Here is a 21671-nt window from a genome sequence, read left to right on the forward strand (position 1 = left end):
TTAGATGAAGTCTTCTATAAATTACTGTATATACACAGCTCAAAGGCACTTGATTGGACTAGCTCTGCCTTGTTTCCCAGGAAATTGCTCCTGTACTTACTTTGGCCCATAGGAGCAGCAGAAGCCAGCCACTTCCGAAAACAGTGAAATTGTGGCTATTCAGGGTGCAACAGATGAGAATTACAACAAATTTTATTTATATTTCCAGGTACCTACTGGGTGGAGAAATAGAGTAGTAGATGCTGTCTTGCCACATCTTACAGAACACTCTACTTCTACTCTTCCTGTGCAACTCTCTGGACAAAACGCATTTCAGAAATAAGCTTTTACTGCTTTTAAAATAGCCTGCCAGGCTGACTGCATGACAAAGTAGGAGGTGCTCCAACTGATAATTTGTTACTGGTCAGGATTGAAAATGGGATGTTTAATGTATTATTTGTACATATTTACTATCCATAAATGTTGATAAACGACTTTACCAGATTTTCTCCAATACTTTTAGTGGCCAAGATGAAGTAATAAATTCTGTGAATAACTTTTGGGTACAACCCTGCTGTGTGTGTAGAGATTCTTGCTATGTTGTAATGCACCAGATGACAGCACCGCATAACAATTTCATGCACTGCAGGGGTTTGCAGCAGTGCAAGCCACACATACTACTGATCCTGACAGGCACAGCAAGTGCCATACAAGGTAAGGCCTGCATTTACTTTGCTGCTGCAAGAAAAGTGGAGGTCAGAAAGCCAGTGAGAGGAGACTGAGTTGACATTCTTGTCATCTTCTACAGAGAGAGCAGGATTGTATCCTGTATCAGTACCATGAATCTAAAAATATTGCCATTAACTAAAATTATATTTTTTAACTAAATAATTTTTCTGACAGCACCACTGGTAAAAAATTGTAGTAGTAAATGAATGTTAATTGTTCCTTTATGTTAGACAAGAACTTGAAATTAACAGTAGATTCAGGATAGACAGGAAGCAGCATTTCCTCATCCAATATATAAGGTGTGGTGATGGCCACTAGCTTAGATTTGGCTGGCCATTGTGGAAGACAGAATGTTGGATTAGAATGACTTTGTCCTTTATTAATAGCATTAATAGCTGACTGGTGTTTGTCTTAATTAATTAGCCATGCCATGCAAAAATTCTATAAGACTATCTATCTGCACACATGCACGACCGTTGTAGTTTTATTTCTGAATGAAATTTGTCATTCTTGCATTTGACAGAGAGCTTTAAATAAAAGATCTACTGGACCTCCTGCTGAATCCCTGCCACTCAAGATGTACACCATACCTCCAAGTTGTCAAAATAAAAAAAACACTTTCATGGCATTTTATGATGTGGCCCAAATACTATGATGTGGCCCAAATACAAGGGTTGGTGGGGGAATTTTTTTTTACTGATAGACAGAAACATTTTAATAAGTGATTTATTAGTTTGGTTTTGTGATTATAAGTAGTTTGCATTTTTTCCAATGAAGACAACACATATACAATACAGTAATGTTTATAACATACCATTCCAGATGCAACACACTTGCACATGGGAGTTTTAGGAACAATCCAGATAAATTGAATGTCAGAATTTACTGCCTTAAAACTGAAGGTCACATGATTAGCTATACCACACAGGCAAGTTTTAAAAAAACCCTATACTAAACTTCAAACAGCGGACAGAGAAGCGATGAAAATCTATATGTTCAGCTAATTTGCAAGTAGCCAGCTTAATAGTACTACAAAATTGAAAACAAAATAACTTTCACCCATTCATTTATAGAAGGTAAGGATAAGCAAACAAAATTAAATGGGTAAGAGGAAATCCCCACACAGTCTTAGCCAGATTTTGGTAACTTGTTGATAAAGCTTGGTCTAGAAAATCAAATCTTTATGCTACTGCATGAAAACATTAGAAATGTCCTAAAGACTAAATACACAGCAGTACGCTAACCAATTAGAAAATGCAGACTTCCTGAAGAGTAGCAGTGACACCTGAATTTCCTAAAGTCCTTGGAAAACAGCAATTGCTGGCACTAAGGGAAAAGCATAGTGATTAACATTCCCCTCTCCACATCTTTCAGTGGACACGAGGCCAACATTAAGAAAATTTAAGGCACTTGAACAGCACAGAATATGACTGTTTAGGGGTGTTTTAAACAGCAGTTATTCTTGGCTCAGTAACAAAACTGGCTCAAATTTCAATTTTCAAATTGTATGTAGAACTGTTAGTCCTGAAACCTTCTGCCACAAGTTTGCAAGACAAAACACTGCCATTCAAAAATCAGTAAGGAAGCAACTCTAAATAGCTTTTAAGTCTCACTACTAAGCATAAGCTTATCAGGGGATGAGTTAACAGTGCAAGATTTTTTTAACAACTGTCACTGTCTAGAAGTGCATTAATTTATGCTTAGTTTTAGAGTATATTCAAATAGTTAGCCTAGATTTATGAAAATACGAGTCATTTAATCTAGTTCCCTATCTTAAGGCCATTAAATGCCACCCACTTCAGACATGTTGCTTGCTGAAAATTGGCTGGTTAATTTACTGTTTCATACACCTGAGCTGATTGTCTTTTAGGAGTGCAGTTGACTGAAAGTTCTTTAAAGTTACAGTACTATTGGCTAAATATTATGAACAAACTTTCAATGCAACATCATTGAAGTGAATACTATTCAAGCTAGAAGGGCTAGAGAAGTTGAGAAACTGAAATGTGCTAGACGTTTTCACAATAAGCCATAAACCAGATTTGCCATTATCAGCTTAATATCAAGCATTGTGCTTCCTCCATGAGTTTCGTTGGAGCTCATCCAGGAGTAGCTTTTAAACTTATATGTTGCATTTCTGATATTTAAACTATGCTTACCCTACAACTTGAAAAACAAAAACCGGCAATCTGTTTTGACCGTAATCGAAAGCTAAAGTAGCTCCAAGTCCTCAGTCTGCTCACTTCCACCATACACTACTGTTGATGTTTTATGAAAATGACAGAGACCATATTGCTATATGGAGACAGCATATCACTCAAAAATCCATGCATAATTACAGTAGCTTTCAAATATCCATCAATGTTGAGCAGCAATGAAGTACTGTCAACTGAAACAAGTGCTCTCAAATGTAAAGCATGTAATGAAAGTTTCCAAGGCTAGTAATTTGAAGGCTAGACACTTAGGTTTAGAAGTAGTACATGAAGATTGGCTACATTATTTTCTTTCCATATCTGTCTTCACTAAAAGGAATTAAAGATGGGCAGATGAATAATGTTCAAGTTCATGTGTGTACAGGAGAAGATTTGCTGCAAATGGAATGACATTCACTGTACCTCAAACAAATAAGATGGCACAAACATTTCAGTTTGCAGCCTACTGATTAAGGCACTGGTACTTCTTCCTTATGCATCAAGGAACTTGTATTCTTTGATCATAATCCTTCCTATGGCTGCTTACACTTAAATTAGGAAACAATCTTCCTTTTGACATAATTTAGTATAGAAAAATATGGGCTTCCATAATTCCTAAGGAAAAAAAGATAGTATTCTACAGGTCTGTCCCAATCTACTAGCAGTACACAATAAAAAGCCATAATTTCCCACACAAATAGTGTTTTCTGCCAAGTCATTGGTAATTCACATTTTAATAATGCTTTAGGGGACACAGTAACTAAGACTAATTTAACCATCGCAATTATAAGGTTATCTACTAAGAACACTGCTGCCACTGAATACAATACCTATTAATGTCTACATTTGGCATGTCAAGTAGAGGAAAAGGTTCCATAGCAGCAGCTACTAAAGAAATTTAAGACAGCCAATAAGGATTCATGCAGAATATTGCAAGTATTCTTGCAGAGCAAGACATGATTCACACAACCTTCTTCCAAGCATGTTGCAGAAATATTTTCTTGTTAAAAACGTCTTGAAAAATAATATTTTGAATTGCTGTCTTCTATAAGGAACAAAGATCTTTTGGTGCAGCTAACCACAAATATTGAGCTATTGTAAGTCCACTTAAAAGCAACAGATCCTAGAGGGTATGATAGTTTTGTTCTTTGGACTTGCAAAATTTATACAGAAAGAAGATTACTGCTTCCAGACCCAGCATAAGGACAATACCACCAATGAAACTGGCAGCATCAAACGTGGACTTGTGAGGAGATGGTTTGGATGTTGGCTTGGGAGACACTGAGCCTGTCAAATAAGAGCATTACAGTTTATTAGTGATTGGCTGTTAAAGTATAGTGCTTTCTGTATACTATTTTCATCTTGTAAAAATCAAAGCCCTACAATTCTGTCTCTCGTGATACAGAACTTGGAACAGCTCTGGTGGCAGGAGAAAAGCTGTGAGAGCTAGTCCTTTACCTGGTTAGGCCAGAGAAAAGCTGGAACAGTTGTTACCCAGATCTATTTATAATATAGTTAGAAGAAAACCTGATTTCTCAACTTAGTTTTTCTCTCTTCCAGCATTTTGAAACTAGACATTCAAAACTTAAGTATTCTATCTTGTTCAATACACAATACAGTTGACTTCTGTTTTATTATTCAAATGACAAGAATCATCTTTAAGACAGAGGACATGACTGGGTTTAATCTTGCTGCAAATCAAAGATTACCTGGTATAGAAGAATTGGTAGCAGCAGCAGCTGTGGTTACTGTAGTATTAGCAGAAGTAGGTCTTACTGCAGGTGAAGTTGTGTTAGTTGTGTTACCTGTTTCAGAGAAAATTCAACTTAAGTGGGAACCAGCTTTAAATTGCTTAATTTTATCTCGAAACTTGAGTTTATAGTTACAGAACACAGTCAGAAGTTAAGTGTATTTCACAGTAAATTAAATTAAAAATACTTATCCTTGGATAGGAATCCAAGGATGGATATCCCTCCATTCTGGAGGCCCAAGAGAATTAAAAGAATATCCAAGATACCATATACAAACCATAATTAATCAAATATTGCATACATGTTAGAGAAAACACCATAATAAGAGGTTATTATATAGCAAGTGGAGACTCAGTGTTGAAGTGCTCCTCTTCAGGGCTCCAGCCAGTCTGGAATCTGAGCCTTGTAGTGTTGCTGAGGCTCTTGGGTGGGTGGTGTCAAGAGGGGAACAGGTAACCTGAGTATTTATTACTATACATTGGGGGGGGGGAATCTGGAGAGTGAAGAAGAGAAGCAACTTTTTTCCTTTTCTGACTCCTCAAATCGCCAGAGCAAGGGGCGTTTAACCTCATGGCCTGCATCCCCCCATTCCTAATTTCTACCTCCAGAATACTATGATGGTTAGGGACTCAAGCAAGCTCAAACTCTCAGCATTCCATGGCCCCTGAGGCCTTGAGTTGTTTCTCTTTCTTTTTGTTAGGATTTGCCAGCTAACGTATTTCTGCATACCTTGAGAGTCATTCCCCCCGCAAGCATGCAGAAACCATGTGCGTGCCCATTTCACTGCCAAATGGATAAAACTAGATAACAGAAACACCAAGTTCAGTATCAGAAGGTACAAATGGGACCTGCAACAAAAACGTTGCAGAATGGAGTGCTTATGATCAGGGTTCCAGCCAGGCATGCCCTCTTCCAGAATACTCCATTTCATTCGCCCTGGATTTCTACACCATGCCTCCCTTCTTGGGCTGTTTTGGGCCCCCAACCAATAGGGAATTTCCTAAAGATTTTGTGTATTTCGGAAAACTTTGGGATTCCCCAAGTCTGCTGATATATCCCTTTTGTGCTTGTGTAGAGTTTTTTTTGCTACGTAAGCAACAGCACTCATGGCGTGAACATCAGAAATCGAAGGAAAGATGATACATATCGGATAAGAACTTTCTGAAAAGAAAGATCTTCATAGTATAAAAATAAAGCCTCAGTCAACTGTAATTTTTTTCTTTCAGCAGAACTAATGGATGCAAGAGAGGCAAAAGGCAACTCTTAATATTGTGTTGCCTACATCTCAGTTGTTCAAGAGGACCAATATTTTGCATAATCCTGAAGCCCCTATGTTATAGTAGTTTGTCAGGCACAACAATGCAAATCCCTCTTCAGCTTCTCAGTTCCCTCAGTGGCCTAAGGTTAAATGCTTTGTCTCACACTTGTGTACGTTAGCAGTATTAACATGAGAAAGTAAGATGATACACTGTAATTACACTAGAGACTTGGGAAAGGGCGAGAAACAAACAACATTGTTCCTAACTGACTGTATACCAAGGTATCTCTCATTAACCTCTGAAAAACAATTTCTTGAAAACTTTTTCAGAACTTAGCAGGAGCCACTTTTGCTTTTCATTACCATTATAGATGTGACTAAAGGCAGCCAAGCGGAACTCCTGTTAAGTGCAGAAAGGCATAGAAGCATCTGCTACATATTTATTTATTTATTATATTTATATCCCGCCTTTTTTCCTCTAGCAAAGAACCCAAGGTGGCTTACATTATCTTCCTCCTCTCCATTTTAGCCTCACAACAACAACCTTGTGAGGTAGGTTGGGCTGAGAGTCTGTGACTGGCCCAAAGTCACCCAGTGAGCTTCCATGGCTGAGTGGGGACTAGAACCTGGATCTCCTGGCTCCCAGTCCAACACTCTCACCGCTACACCACACTGGCTCACCACATATACCAACAGTGCCCACTCCAATACCTCAAAAGAGAGTGGAAGAAACACAAATTCTGCAGGTTGAGCAAATGTCCAGAGCACAATTATGGACCACTATGCATGCAGGATTTCCTACATTTTCAATGCAGATTTTTCTTCATCTACAAGTTTATCATCCAGTTTACTGAAATGGCTGTAATCATTTTAAAGGACAGGCAAGTACCAGTACTATGTCTGAGTTATAGGCAAGGACCTGTGACTCACTTCATGTTTTCATAAAGTCATCCCACAAACATTTATTACAGATGAAACATTTATATTGCATTAAACTATCACTGCATTAAAGCAAATGAGCTTATTACCTGTGGTAGGAGTGCTGGCTGTGGTACCATTCACACTGGCCGTGGTACCATTCACACTGGCCGTGGTACCATTCACACTGGCCGTGGTACCATTCACACTGGCCGTGGTAGGTGTCCTGGCTGTGGCACTAAAAACTAAAGGGGAAACTAAAAAACACAAAGATGGTATGAAGCAGAAAATAGTTTTAAGGAAAAAAGCTAAAAGACATTAATAGTAAATACCAGTAATGCTCTCTGTTCTGAGGATTCTTGTGAGGCTCTCATGCAAATCTTAGATGAGTCATAACAATAACTGTAACTAGGGAACCAAAGTCTAAAAGAATGCACAGTAAGGTAACATTCAGAGTAGACAGTTGAGGACCTTCTATCCTAAGTAGCTAGTCATGAGGAGTATACTGTTCCAAACTATTCAGGCAGGGCTGCTAAAAGCACGAAAATATTGTTGATCAATAGTTGAGTCATACTGAATAGTTGATTCATACTTATTTATACTGTAAATAAGCCCACAAAATTTACTAGCCTACTATTCTCTTTTTGCTAGCCTGCTAAGGGGCAAATAGCCTGAGTTTCCATGCTGGCCACAGAGATGCATCTCTGCATCAGGAGATGCAGGCTACTTAGTAGGCCGGTAAACATGGGACAGATCTGGCTGCATTCTCATGCTGGCCACAGAAGGTTGCCAGATCACAGCCAAGAGATCCTGTCTTCTCATTTTGAAGCCTCTGCATCACCCACCCTGCTCCTCCTCTGGACCATTTGCCACCTGTATGATAAAACCAGAATTCCAATTGCTACAGCAGAGAGGGAGAGGATGGGCATGAAGACCATGGAAGAATGGGAGTAGAAGATTCAGAAACAAACTTTCCTGTTGCCTTGCAAAATTCAGAGAGGCAGGAAGTAGTCTCTCTAAATTTGCAGTCTGGTAACTCTAATAAGGAGCCGCGGTGGCTTAGTGGTTAAGACGCTGAACTGCAGACCAGAAGGTCAGCATGTCAGCAGTTCGAGACCCGAGTGCCGCGTGACGGAGTGAGCTCCTGTCTTCAGCCCCAGCTCCTGCCAACCTAGCAGTTCGAAAGCAATAAATTGCAAGTAGATAAATAGGTACTGCTTTGGCGGGAAAGGTAACAGCGTTCCGTGCACCTCGGTGTTCAGTCATGCCGGCCACATGACCACGGAAGCGTCTTCGGACAGCGCTGGCTCTTCAGCTTAGAAACGGGGATGAGCACCGCACCCTAGAGTCGGACACGACTGGTTGGGGACACCTTTACCTTTAACTCTAATAAAAGCATGTGTGCAGACCAAACATCACTAGTCTGCTTCACTTTTCATTCATTATACAAAATTAAGCTCTTTTGGACCCATAACGTGATAGTTTTCCCTGTTGCCTGGCCCCTAAAACAATGAATTTGTTTGCCAGAGCACCAGCATAAGCATAGATGTAATTACTTACCTGGACATTTTCCAGTTTTAGAAGAAATAGGAGTACACTTGGTATGTTCTTTTGTCTCGTTTGTGCAGCGGGACTGAGTCACTTTTGTCAAAAAAAGATTGTAGAATAATTTTCGGTTTAGATTTCCAAGTGTGAAAATGTAAAGCATTCAGCATAATATTTGGCTACATGTCCTATTAGAAACACTTTTCTACTTTGCCCTAGGAAAGTTATGCAGCTGTTAATTGGCTTTACTTGTGATGCTTCAATTACTTTTTTCATATCTGGGTAATAACTACTCAATCCTTGGTTTAGCAAAAATTTGATTCAGAAGAAAGCCTTTAAACAAATTGTAGGTTCTATTTGCAAACCAGAACACTGGAAAATTAAGAAGCACCACCTAGATCCATCTTTACATTATCCCTGAATATCTGAAAATCTCCACAAGAAAAGTCTGGCCAGGAATTCTATGTATGATGACAATGGCTGTACTCCAAAAATGTGTGTAGGAAAATCTGTTTACACAGAATTTATTTCTGACTTTTCTAAAGTATGGTGCAAGGGAAGACTGTGGTTTGGAAAACTCAGGAAAAAGCCTTGCTTTATGCATCATGTATAAATATAAGAGGGCCTCTTATAAGTAATATTTCAATACTATTTTCCTTAGACTTTTGCAGGATGGCCAAAGATGTTTCTACCATTTTGAACTTTGTTCAACAAGCAAAGTTCGTACTTCAGTCGTTCCCGCCCCCCATTCCCCTAGAGGACTGTTAAAGAACTGGCTGGCTAGTGTGTGAAATCAAGCTCCCACCTACCACTCCCCTGTTTCTTGGCTCTCAATGCACCCTTGGGTTATCAGGTCATATGCTGCAGCAACAGCAGAAGTCACAACTGACAAAAAATCATATTCTACGCAACCTTAAAGGAACAGCAGTTCTGTCAGGTTCAGGTCTGAAGATCTTGTGAAAGATCACTTCCTTCCCTAGGCCCTTGCTCCCAAGCTTTCCAAAATTTCCTTCCTGCCATTAGTGTACAGGTCCTCCTATTCTTATACCCCATGAATGGTTTTTCTTCAGTCCTGCTTTCTACTTAGTTCTTTTCTTCCAACCCCATCTCTCCACCACCTATGTTTTCTTCAGGTCCCAGTTTTTCAACTCACTATCTCTTGGTCATCAGACTACTTAACATTGTAACAGTCTGAACTCCAACTTTGCAGCTGAAGGGGAAACTACACAATACACACAGATGTAAGTATTCTAGTTCAATGTAATTTCATTTACCATTGCACTGAAGCCACATGCACTTCATTTCAGACTTCTCACTACTTTTGATACAGGAACTACAGTTAGTATGTTTTTCACAGCCAGCTAAAAAGGAAAAAGAACACATTTTTTAAAAAATAAAGATCAGCCAGTTAACAGTTAATAAGATCAGAAACTCAAAAGGTACCACAATTTATAGACAACAGAAAATGGCACTGTTGAGATCCTGAGGTGCTTTACATGTGAACCAATACTCAGAAGCATAGAAACTGTCTTTACTTTCGAATGAAAATTTAACACAGAAAGTTAATATCTGTGCCCAAGGAGGGGGGAAAACCACACAGAAATGCAAGTTATGAACTACTCATATTTACATACTCATAGAATTCCTCCTTCAGCTCCTAATTTTGTTAGTACTCTTGAGTCTGAGGATCAAACAACTCAGCTATATCTGAGTGCCAAACTTCATGTGATCAAGCAACTATGTTTCTTGTTCACATATCTGCCCAGTTCACATAGTGTGTATGCATGTAGGGATCTTATTTTAACCTAAGTGGCATGGAGCAGAAAGAAGATGTACCACCCTCAGCTTACCTCCCTCATATTCTGTCACTTTCCTCCTTGTCCCATTCAGATAGTGGAAGTGAGCAGTGCTGGTGAGAGAAGTGCCTCAAGCAACAGAATGCAGGAAGGCAAGATAGAGAGGGGGAAAGGTTCACCCACAATCCCCTTTTCATGTTAAAATGACTCTCCTCACCCCTGATTTATATATGAATGGGGAGGACAGATGACCAAAACATGGCTTCCCCCATCATATTTAGTAAGACCATAAGAAAAGCCCAAGTAAACTTATTGTTGCAGTTCCTATAATATGAAGGAAACTCCACTGAATAAAAAACAGAAAACAACTCAGGTTTACACAGTCTACTAAACATAAAACACAACACAGTGTTTTTGACTGAAAGAGACTGTGGAAATGCTGAAGGTTCTACATAAAAAGGAAGGAAAAAATACTTTCCTACTAAGCTGGCTTGCTCAATACAGACATTACATTACTTCAAGAATGAGATATGGGCTACTACTCTTGTGGCAGCATTAAAACTAATACAGTAATTACCCTTCATCCCATTCTGATATATATAGGACATTAGCACTTGTTAGCAGGGGAGGCTGGAGCAAAAAACTGTCTCCATTTGTTGTTGCTGTTGTAGGCCACCACCAGCAACCCAGGAAAGAGCCAAAAGCAGCTTTCAATTTACCATAAATAGCCATGGCATTAGTAAATAATTATTCCACAAAGAATGGTTATTTTCTACATGAGGATCCCCTATTTGCTGCATTTTGAATGAAATTGTTGCAACTGTTGCTGGTGATTGTTTCCTGCCCTGTTCCTATAAAAGCGACATATAAATCTAACAAATTTCATATTGGGGGTACAAAATCCAGAAAGTCACATCTATTGGTAAATATATTACCGTGGTGAGAAAAGAGTTTGTGAACCCTAATGATAATTACGGGAATTCCATAGTTGTGCCATGACAGCCATCGTGAATCAAAACCAGTCCTTTTCTAAATATCCAATAGGACTTATATTAAACAATTTCGTGTCTTGTGAAATAAAAAGATGTATACATTAGGCAAACCATGAGTACTTAAGAGTCCGGGTATGTGCAAAAGTCAGTGAACCCCAGGTTGCATGAGCTCAATTAGAGGGAATAATTAGAATCAGGTGTTTAAGTAATTAGGTAGATCTTCAGGGGTGAGTTTAGGAGGCCTCACCCAATAAAAGGATCAGGAACTTTGCGAGTTTGGTTTTTACCATATAATTGTGTGGAAACACATCATGCCACGATCTGAACACATCTCTGAGGACCTCAGAAAAGCCGTTTTTGCTGCTCATCAGTCTACAAAACCATTTCTAAGGATTTGGGGATCCACCAAACCACTGACAGACAGCCTACAAATGGAAAAGGTTTAAGTACACAGTCACTCTACCCAGGAACGGTTGCCCTACCAAGATCTCTCCAAGAACAAACCAGCACATCATCCAGGAAGTCAAAAAGAACCCCAGAATAACATCCAAGGATCTGCAGGCCATTCTCGCCTTGGCTAATGTGAATGTTCATGACTCAACGATCAGAAAAAGACTGAACAAGAATGGTGTTCATGGAAGAATAGCCAGGAGGAAACTACCATTCTCTACAAAGAACATTTCTGCCCATCTGAAGTTTGCTGAAGATCACACAGATGATCCCCAAGACTTCTGGAACAATGTTCTCTGAATAGGCAAGTCAAAGGTAGAACTTTTTGGCCTGAATGAGAAATGTTATGTTTGGCAAAAAAAGAAACACTGAGTTCGAAAAGAACCTCATCCCAACTGCCAAGCATGGTGGTGGGAATCTAATGGTTTGGGCCTGCTTTGCTGCCTCAAGACCTGGATGCCTTGTCATCATTGACACAACCATGAATTCTGCAGTGTATCAGAAGATTCTAGAGGAGAATGTCAGGCCATCCTTCCATGAGCTGAACCTGAAACAAAAGTGGGTCATGCAACAAGACAATGATCTACATACAAGCTGATCTACAAAAGAATGGCTGTGGAAGAAGAAATTCCATGTTTTAGAACAGCCTAGTCATAGTCTGGACCTAAACTCCATCTAAATGTTGTGGCAGGACCTGAAGTGAGCTGTTCATCCAAGGAAGCCCTCAAATGTCACTGAGCTGAAGCAGTTCTGTAAGGAGGCCTGGGCCAAAATTCCTCAAAACCGATGTGAGACTGACCAAGAGTTAAAGGAAATGTTTACTTGAAGTCATTGCTGCACAAGGGGGTGCCACCAGGTACTGAATCTAAAAGTTCACATACGTTTTCACACATGGATATTGAACGTTGAATCAGTTGTGGATAAATACATGCTGAAAAAGCATCATGTTTGTGTGTCCTTTGTTTAATCAGGTTATCTATAGTTGTTTATCTAGGATTATGGGCTAGATTAAGATCTAATAACATTTTAGGTTGGAAAGATGCGACAGTCCTAAGCAGTTTACAACCTTTTTCTCGCCACTGTATAACATAACAGATATAACAGGCAATGTAAGCAGACAATACCGAAAGTGAAGAGAGAATTTGAGGAGCTTATTGTTCAAAACATTAAGACCAAGAACAAACATTTAAATATGTCAGAAGCAGAAAAACAGTCAGGAACGCAGTTGAACCATTAGACGACAAAGAAGCGCTAAAGGAGGACAGGGAGATTGCAGAGAAGCCGAATAAATTATTTGCCTCATCTCTGCTGCAAATTATTTAGGTGATAAAAAGGTAAAGGTGTCCCCAACCAGTCATGTCCGACTCTAGGGTGCGGTGCTCATCCCCATTTCTAAGCCGAAGAGCCAGCGCTGTCCGAAGATGCTTCCGTGGTCATGTGGCCGGCATGACTGAACACCGAGATGCACGGAACGCTGTTACCTTTCCCGCCGAGGCGATACCTATTTATCTACTTGCAATTTCTTGCTTTCGAACTGCTAGGTTGGCAGAAGCTGGGACTGAAGATGGGAGCTCACTCCGTCACGCAGCACTTGCGTCTCGAACTGCTGACCTGCCGACCTTCCAGTATGCAGTTCAGCATCTTAACCACTAAGCCACCGCGGCCCTCATTTAGGTGATAACTCTGCCCAAATTGTTAGTTCTTCAGACTGAACCCCCCCCACCCCCAGTTCAAATATAGAGGTGACCAAAAATGAAGGTCTAGGGTGACTACAATTCTGCACAGATATTTCATGATTATGAACAAAATCACTCTAGTAATTCACACCAACTAGGAGAGATTAAATATAATTCATATATGTCCAAAACAATCAACATGGCTGGGGATGATGGGAGTTGTAGTCCAAATGCACAGAGGACACCAGGTTGGGGAAGGCTATTCTATGATTGGACTTTATTTATGGATTACTAGAAAAACAGAGCTGTACTGAAGTGCAAAGACACAAATACTGGATACACAAATCCTTTCTGCTGGGATTATGGAGGACTATTTGGAAGGAATTATATGTTGAGTATTTTTTCTTTTTTTGTGTCCCTCCTTTTTGTGTTTTCCTTACAGTGTATTTAAAAGATAGCAGTGTGTGCATATTTCTTAGTCACAGATACCTTTTATAAAGTGTTAGGGTTTACAGATAAAGTTAAAAATTAAGTCACTGGGTCCAGCTGGCATCCACCCAAGAATTTGTAAGTCAAATGTGAGTTTTGCCCACATTTGATGAGATGGCAAAACTTACTATTATAATTAAAGAAGGGTCAACAACTAACTTTATGTTAGATTGGAAACCTTTTATAGAATTTGTACAAGAAATAGAGAAACATGATATCTATGTATGTGGGTTTTGAACTTTGAGATGGTTCTCTTCTTTCTGTTGTTAAAATTAGGAGAACGGAGATAATGTCTGTGAACTCAGTGTATGATATACAACTAAGATAGGAATTAGAGAATAATAATAAGCATTTGCTGTGTAAGCGGAGCCAAAGGTAGGTACCTTATAATCTTAAGAGATATTTTAGTATACGTGTATTGTTGTTGTGTTGTTGTTGTGCTTTGTTTTTCTTTAAAAAAAAAAAAAGTAAGTCAAATGTGAAAATGCTTATCTTCTAACAAAAATACGCAATTTATTCCTAAAAAATGGACTTCCATACCTTAGAAAAGAAAAATAATCAGGCGGTTGAAGGACTTTGCCTATAAGGAAAGGCTACAATGTTCGGGCTTTTTGTGTTTAGAAAAGAAAGACAGTTAAGGGAGAGAGATTTATATTATGCATGGTGTTGAGAAGGCTTCCACCCTCTCATAATACTATAAGTTAGTGATCTGGTTTGCATGTAACAATACATTTGCTGAATTGTGGGTTGTTGCTATGTGCGAACCCAGAACTATGGGATAAGTATTAGTTGTTAACCACAAACAACCCACAAAGAGAACCCATGGTTTGTTGTTGTGAACCGAGAGTTGTTTAAACCATGGGTTGTTGTTACGTGTAAACCTAGAGTTGTGGGTTGTTTCACCAGACTACAGGGCAGCAGGCAAGAGCAGTCAAAAAAACCACCCAGCCTCTGTACACACCAGTACTGCAAAGCCAGTTGGGATACAGAGAGGGAGTGGGCAAAGAAGGAGGGAAACAAACAACCCAGGGACTGAGAGAACAAACCATAGTTTGTTCCATCATCATCCAGACAAACCCTAGGTAGGGCAACAATTGATTATTTAACCCATGGGTTAGTGTTACATGCAAACCAGGCCAGTGTCACTCTATTAAATTGACTGGCAGTAGATTCAGGACAGACAAAAGAAATTAGTTGTTTATTTAACACACAATTTATGGGTTTTTCCACATATAATCTGTTGATGGCCAATATCTTAGATAGCTGATGAGACAAATTAATGGTAGATAGGCCTGACAATTGCTCTTAACTACAATAGCTAAACAGAACTTCCTGGTTGATAGACAGTCATCACGCAAGCAGACTTCCATTGGTATAATGCGGATTTTCCCTTCCTTTCCTCCACCTCATCTGCCTGAGGGTTCTCCAACCCTCCAGGGCAGATTAGGAGGATACACAGAAGTGGAAAATCCATTTCGCCAGCAATGTCTGTTCCACTAGCATATACTTGCCACTGGATACAACCTACAATCTCTCTGAATATCAGTTGCTGGAGAACAATGGGAAAGAGGCATTCTCTCTAAGACCTACCACAGGCTTCCTGGAAACATGTGTTTGGCTACTGTAGGAAGCAAGATCCGAGACTTGATAGGCCCTTGGTCTTATCTAGCAGGGCTTTTTTTTTCTTATGAATTGCTATCAGGTCATGTTGCCATTGTTTTTGATAGAAAGGGCTAAATAGGATATTGTAACCTCCATGCATTTATAATATACTGTAGTTGGAAAAGGAGAAGTCTCCAAACATCTACAACAAGTTAAAATATGGAAGATAAGAAGAAATAATGAAACTACTTATATTGCAGTCGGAGATAAACTGAAAGATAGGTTTATTGACAACCAGTATTTTGTTTAGTGCTACAGTGGTTCTCAATATCTGCTTTCAACCACTAGATGCTTTACTAGTTTACCTCTGTTATACATATTCATGAGAAACTCATGATGTGAGTGTGAAATGTCCCTCAAAGAGGCAGCTCCAGTATGAACCTGCAGGCTAGCACACCAGAATTAAGACACAGTGTGAAAACTCACCCTGAAGTGTTATCCCATATCTAAATGAGGAGTTGTGTTTCAGTAAGGCACTGTTTGGTTTGAAAACAGAAATAGTTTTGGAATGTGAATATAATTTTAGGGTTCATCACTTCTTGCTTTCAACAAGTATGGAGTTGCTTCTCCGGCTCTTTTACAAAAGGTTAACACTAAAAGATTCTTCACACATTGCATTTAACATGCAATGCTTCTTACATGTAAGAACATAACATTTGCTTATTTACCACAGCATCAGTCTTACAGATATGTGCAAGGAGTCAGGATTGGTTCTAACTCCTGATCATGTTGTATATATAAATGATTAGCAAACGTTTGCCACCAGATAGTGTTGAAGCTAGGCAGCATTTGGTTGTTAAGATGACATTTACTGCAATAACTTCTACTGATGAAACAGTGTTCTGTGATTTGGAAAGCTAAGAAAACTGAAAATAAAAAAGGAATAGAGTGCTGATTCTGAGACTCCTATACTACATATCCAAGGTAAACAGCTCTGTTTGTATTAGTGACTAAGTTTATTTTATTCTTCAACTTAGTTTGCTTCCTCATTACTTATGTTGTCATACAAAGTTATAGCAAAAATTTTAGCAGACAACCTTCACACCTATACTACTTCACTGCCAAAGTTTTATCTCCATGTTTTATTTAGTAACCTTACTGCTTGCCCTACCAGCACCTCCGATACAGTACATCTGTTTTTTCAGCTCTGCAACTCAATAATATGGGTTTATCTGTTAGAAGTGTTATGCATACAAGATCCAATGTCTGTACAGCAAACCTGGCTCAATGACCTTCAGATTAATTCAAGTCACACAGGTCTGAAATAAAGAATACTTTTCAATAATCGTTAATAGCTGTTTTTGCAGGCAATCTCTTGTGTGAACAAGTGCAGAGATAAATATCAGAAATTCAGAAGACTCCAGGGCATCATTTCCTTCTGAAACAATCTAGCCTAATCCTAATGGCAGCTTCTACCAGGATAGATGCAATACTTACAAAAAGCTGCACAGACAGGGGTGGTCCTAAAGGGAAAACATATCTTTCCTTAGGACTCCCCCTCTTCCTACTGGCCTCCATCAGCTGTGCTGTTGTAAGAAGAAAGCAAAGACTGTGAAATGACCTGAAAAATCTATCCTGAACAACATCTAAATTAGTAGAATCAAAGTATTGGTTAAATCCTTTATTGGATTGGCCTTCATAATCTGTAAAGTGCAATACATGTTGATAGTGCTAATCATGATTATTTCTTTATTTACAACATTTACATACTGCTCCACATCTGTACAGATTCTGGAGCAGTGAACAATAAAAAATAAGAACAAAACACCATATTCAAAGTTTTTATATAGAATACCAATAAAAAACATGGCTGGTCAATCAAGGAAGACTTTTTGAAGTAAATATGTCTTCAGCAGGTGCCAAAAACAACACATTAGTACCTGCCTGACCTCCAAAGGCAGGGAGTTCCACAGAAAGGGAGCCACCACACTGAAGGGTCTAGTCCGGGTGGACTCTAATCAGGCCAATGGTCCACATGGAACCACCAGGCACATACCATTTGATGGCTTCAGTGACTGGGCAGGTTAAGGGAGAAGGTACTCTCTCAAGTAACCTGGTCCCAAATTATTTAGGGCTTTCACACTAGTAGCAAAACCTTAAACGTGGCCTGGTAGCAAATAGGCAACTGATGCAGTTTCCTCAGCAAAGGAGCTCCATACCAAAAAAGGGAAGCTCCTGAAAACAGCTGAATTCCTGCACTGTGCACTACCCCCAGCTCCCACGCCAGCCTTAAGAGCAGCACCACAGAGTGCATTGCAGTAATCCAGTCTTGAGGTTACTAGCTCCTGTACCACTGCGGCCAAGCTATCCCTGTCCAGAAGAGGTTGTAACTGGTATACCAGTCGAAGTTGGTAAAAGGCACTCTGAGGCACCATAGACACTTGGGCCTAGAAGTAACCCCAGATTATGAACCTGATCTTTCAAAGAGAGTGCAATCCCATCTACAATAAACGATGAGCCTATCTCCTGGACTTTGGAACTACTTACTCACAGGGCTTCTGTGTTGCCAGGATTCAGCTTCAGTTTGCTGGCCCTCCTTGAGCCCATCATTGAGTCTGGGCACTGATCCTGGACTTGCACAGCCTCACCTGATTCAGATGTCACAGGGAGAGGAGCTGTGAGTTATCAGCATACTGATAGCACTTGACTCCAAATACCCTAATGGACTGCTCTCAGGGGCTTCATATAGATGTTGAACAATATTGGGGACAAGATAATACCCTACAGAACCCCACAGCTCAATTGCCAAGGGGCAGAGGAATGATCACTCAATGTTACTCTGTGAAATTGACCCTGCAGGTAAGACTGGAACCACTGTAACACAGTGCCTCCAATGTCCAGCCCATAGTCGATCCAGGATGGTTGATGGTATCAAAAGCCAATGAGAGATCAAGCAGAATTAACAGAGCTGTCCCTCTCCCAATAAAGGTCATCCATCAGGGTGACTGTAATCAGGTCAAAATCAGACTGGGTTGGGTCTAGATAATCAATATCCTCCAAGAGTGCCTGACATTGCTCTACCCCGACCCTCTCAAGTACCTTCCCTAAGAAAGGGGGATTTGTGACTGGGCGATAGTTGTCAAACATCATTGGGTCCAGAGTGGGTTTGTTCAGGAGTGGTCAAACTACTGACTCCTTAAGAACAACAGGAGCCACCCCTTTAAACAAAGATGCATTTACCACCTGGACCCCCTAGTCATACCTCTTCAGCCAACTCTTATTAGTCAGGAAGGGCAAGGATTGAGAGAGCACATGGTCAGTCGCATTGCTGCAAGCACCTGGTCCACGCCATCAGGCCACAGCAACTTGAAATTGATCCCACAAAATCAGGCAGATAGCAGCATCTGACACCTCATTTGGAGCTACGCTAACAACAGCATCAAGTTTGCTGCAGAGACAAGAGATTTTGTCTTCAAAGTATGATAAAAAAAAAAGGTCACAGTGGATCCTTGAAGGGACCAGGGCTCCATTCACTGGAGAGTGTATTAACCCCTGGACCACCTGAAAGAGCTCTGCTGGATGGCTACTTGAAGATGCAATGGAGGCAGCGAAGTAAACCTTCACTGCCCACACTGCCATACAATAGGCACAATTATGTGCTCCAGAGTGTCTTGGTCGTCTTCACTTAAAGAGCCTTACACCATTTGCACTCTAGCTGACATCCAGCCTGTTTCATTGTCCACAGCTCCCCAGTATACCAACGAGCAGAACAGGCTCTACAGCGCTGGAGAGGGCACTGAGGTGTAATGGAGTCGATGATGATGCATGACAAAACAGAAATATTTGTACACAGCCAAAATCAGCAGGTCAGATTATTGATTACAACCTTGTATTTCTCTCAAAACAGCTCCTACTATAGAAAGAACCAGACCTTTGGAACAACAGATCTTATTCCTTGGATTAACTCACATCTGGCAATTGGACTTTACACCATTTCAGCAGGACAAACAAATACATGAAGCAGCCAAGTTCTACATAAAGAGAGGGGCAATGCATTTTCTTGACAGAAACTTCAGTAAACTTGCCTGTATCTCTAACCAAAGTGTTATGGAGCAAGTGACCCTTTCTGCACCATAAATCTTGCCTCTTTGTTCTCCCCACTTGCACTCCCACCTGCGAATTCCTTCGCAAAGCGCTCGGCCCAGGGTTGGGGGAAAGAAAGAGGGTCCTGAATGTGGAAAGGGCCAAGTTAAATCCAATTCGGGCAACGCTACACCTTATACAGGCCATCCGTGATTAATCTCTCCCCCCCCCCCCGGAAATGCAACCGTGGGGTCCTATTTGTCCGGAGTAACTCTGTGGCTGCGTGAAGGTATTTCACCATTTCCGTTCCTCTGGGTTTTCGCGACCAAAATCTGCGATTTGCTCCGCAGAGGGAGGAAAAGAAAAAAAAAATACATACAGGCCCCACAAGCCCTTTTACAGCGCGAGTAGCATGCGTGGCGGGGGGTGGTGCTGCGCGCGAGGCCCGCCTTGCTCTCCCTCGCCAGCCCGCAACCCCGCTCCCCCCCGCAGCCCCGTAGGGCTTCTTTCTCCGGGGCGGAGCTAGGCCACGCTAGGAGCCCAGGCACCTGTCCTCAAGGCCGGCGCTCACGCCTCGCCACACATGAAGCAGTGCGAGGGAGCGTGGGGCGCAGAGCCCACCCTCAGCCGACACCGCGCTTTTTCCCTTCCCGGGACTCGTAGTAGGGGCTTTCAAGCCGGAACACGACCGCTGAAGCCCCAGCACCTTTCCCTCTCCCCCAGCTCCCGCAAACCATGCGCCTCTCGCTGCCAGCGGGCCCCAGGCATTTCCGCGCCCGCCGCCCGCTCCTTCCGCCGCTCACCTTTCTCCACGTCCGCTGCTGCCAAAGGCGCGGTGAGGCAAGAGGCGAGAACCACCAGGCGCAGCGCCCAGCCCAGGGGACCGCAGAGGCGGCGGCTACCGCAGCTCATGACAGCGAGCGCTGAAGGACGCAGCGAGGATATCGCACCACGGAGAGCGAGGAGGAAAGGCGAGCGCGTCGGTTCGTCGCGGGGCGGCCGTTTAGCCCTGGGCTCGCGCGACGGCTGCGCTGCCCGACCGGCCGAAGTATGCAGTCACGTGACGCGGCCCGTTGGGCGGTTCGCGCGAGGAGAGGGACACGCGGATGGGGGCCGTCGCCTGGCCTTGTCCTCCTACCTTCGTCCCCCCGCGTAGCGAGAGATGGTTTCGTCCACTCGACGTACGCCCTTCCACCCCCCCCCTCTTCCTCCGCCCGCTGCGCTCGGACAGTCGCCAACCGAGGACCGCTTCCTTATCACGTGAGCGAAGCCTCGAATGAGGTGGCAAGAGCTGGGGGAAGCGGGCGAGGGGCGCGGCCGTTTTAAAGCCCGCCCGCTCCCCTTTCGACGACTCGATCTGGGCGAATAATGTGTCACCTGGTGCCTTGTAGACGGAAGGTGCGCAGGTGTTGTTGATATTGATCTTTGGGGCTGGATGCACGCGCAAGTTCTCTTCCCCTGCCCCAAAGTCTTTTTTTATTATTATTATTTAAGTCTCATGGAGAGATTAGTAACTTACAGTTCTTCCATTGCAGCACGGGCAGTTGAAGAGTCAACATATCCAAATTTGAAATTTTCGCCTTTCTGAAATTCCTTGATGAAGGACCGTTAGGGTCCAAAACAGATTGGACTGCTTCTTGTTTGCCCCACTGTTTTTGTTGGTCCCCCCCCCCCCGCATTTTGGCTTGTCTGTTTTGAGGTTCCTTATTTGTGCTTTCAAAAGAGCCCAAGCAACTTTAATAATTACTACCATTTATCATTGGCATGTCAACTTATTTGCCAAGTTATTTGTATAGTCTTTCACATTTGCTCCACAACGGCCCTCTGAGATAGATATTATACCCATTTAACCAAGGCTGAGGAATACTGACTTGCCAGGGTGAGTCTATAGCATCACAACTGGCTGAATAGATCAAGAAACACAGTAGTCGGCTTTCCAATATTGTAGGGGCACTACTTGCTGTATTGAAATGCTTACCCCTTATGCTGTTGCACAGGATGTCAGGGTACAAGTCCTGGCATGAACCAGGCTGCACATCGTCCAAGACTGATGTTCAAGTGTGAACCTTGGGTCAGAAGCCCAAGGTCAGTTTCAGTGTCTAGGGGTTATTTCCTCTATTTTATCATTGGTTAAAACGATCCAAGCCATCATCCAAAAAAATCTAGGACCCCAATTTAGATGTTGGGTAAGTGTGTCCCCCCTCCACACACATC

The 21671-nt window shown here is 41.6% G+C and overlaps 2 protein-coding genes across 3 annotated transcripts in view; one reads left to right on the top strand and one right to left on the bottom strand.

Annotated features, from left to right (window-relative positions):
- LOC146359405 (uncharacterized) overlaps nucleotides 1–3018 on the top strand; it is a 109480-nt gene extending 106462 nt beyond the window's left edge. Inside the window, exon 47 of the mRNA XM_084827266.1 lies at nucleotides 209–3018. Coding sequence (XP_084683392.1) covers nucleotides 209–322 — 114 coding nt within the window. The 3' untranslated portion in view covers nucleotides 323–3018. The remainder of the gene's footprint in view (nucleotides 1–208) is intronic.
- Nucleotides 1419–20524, bottom strand: CD164 (CD164 molecule). 2 transcript variants are annotated; one of them, XM_084827265.1, is made up of 6 exons: nucleotides 20261–20524; nucleotides 9644–9730; nucleotides 8385–8465; nucleotides 6935–7081; nucleotides 4607–4702; nucleotides 1419–4184 (listed from the first exon to the last, which is right to left on the bottom strand). In XM_084827265.1, exons 1-6 carry the CDS (start codon nucleotides 20367–20369, stop codon nucleotides 4021–4023), a joined length of 684 nt encoding a protein of 227 aa, XP_084683391.1. In that variant the 5' UTR covers nucleotides 20370–20524; the 3' UTR covers nucleotides 1419–4020. The 2 variants fall into 2 exon arrangements, with proteins under 2 accessions (XP_084683391.1, XP_084683390.1); XM_084827264.1 differs by having other exon boundaries at nucleotides 20192–20524.
- Between the last annotated feature and the right edge of the window lie 1147 nt (nucleotides 20525–21671).

The sequence above is a fragment of the Heloderma suspectum genome, chromosome 1 (assembly GCF_057233095.1).
Source record: "Heloderma suspectum isolate Gila_16-S chromosome 1, 16-S_ref, whole genome shotgun sequence".
In the NCBI taxonomy this organism is placed as follows: domain Eukaryota; kingdom Metazoa; phylum Chordata; class Lepidosauria; order Squamata; family Helodermatidae; genus Heloderma; species Heloderma suspectum.

Coding starts and splice junctions, on each gene's coding strand:
- CD164 (XM_084827264.1), bottom strand. CDS start 20,369: ATGAGCTGCGGTAGCCGCCGCCTCTGCGGTCCCCTGGGCTGGGCGCTG. Junction 9,731..20,191: donor CTGGCAGCGAGAGGCGCATG/GTTTGCGGGAGC, acceptor TTTCCTTTTTAG/CTGGCTGTGAAAAACATACT. Junction 4,185..4,606: donor TACCAATTCTTCTATACCAG/GTAATCTTTGAT, acceptor CTTATTTGACAG/GCTCAGTGTCTCCCAAGCCA.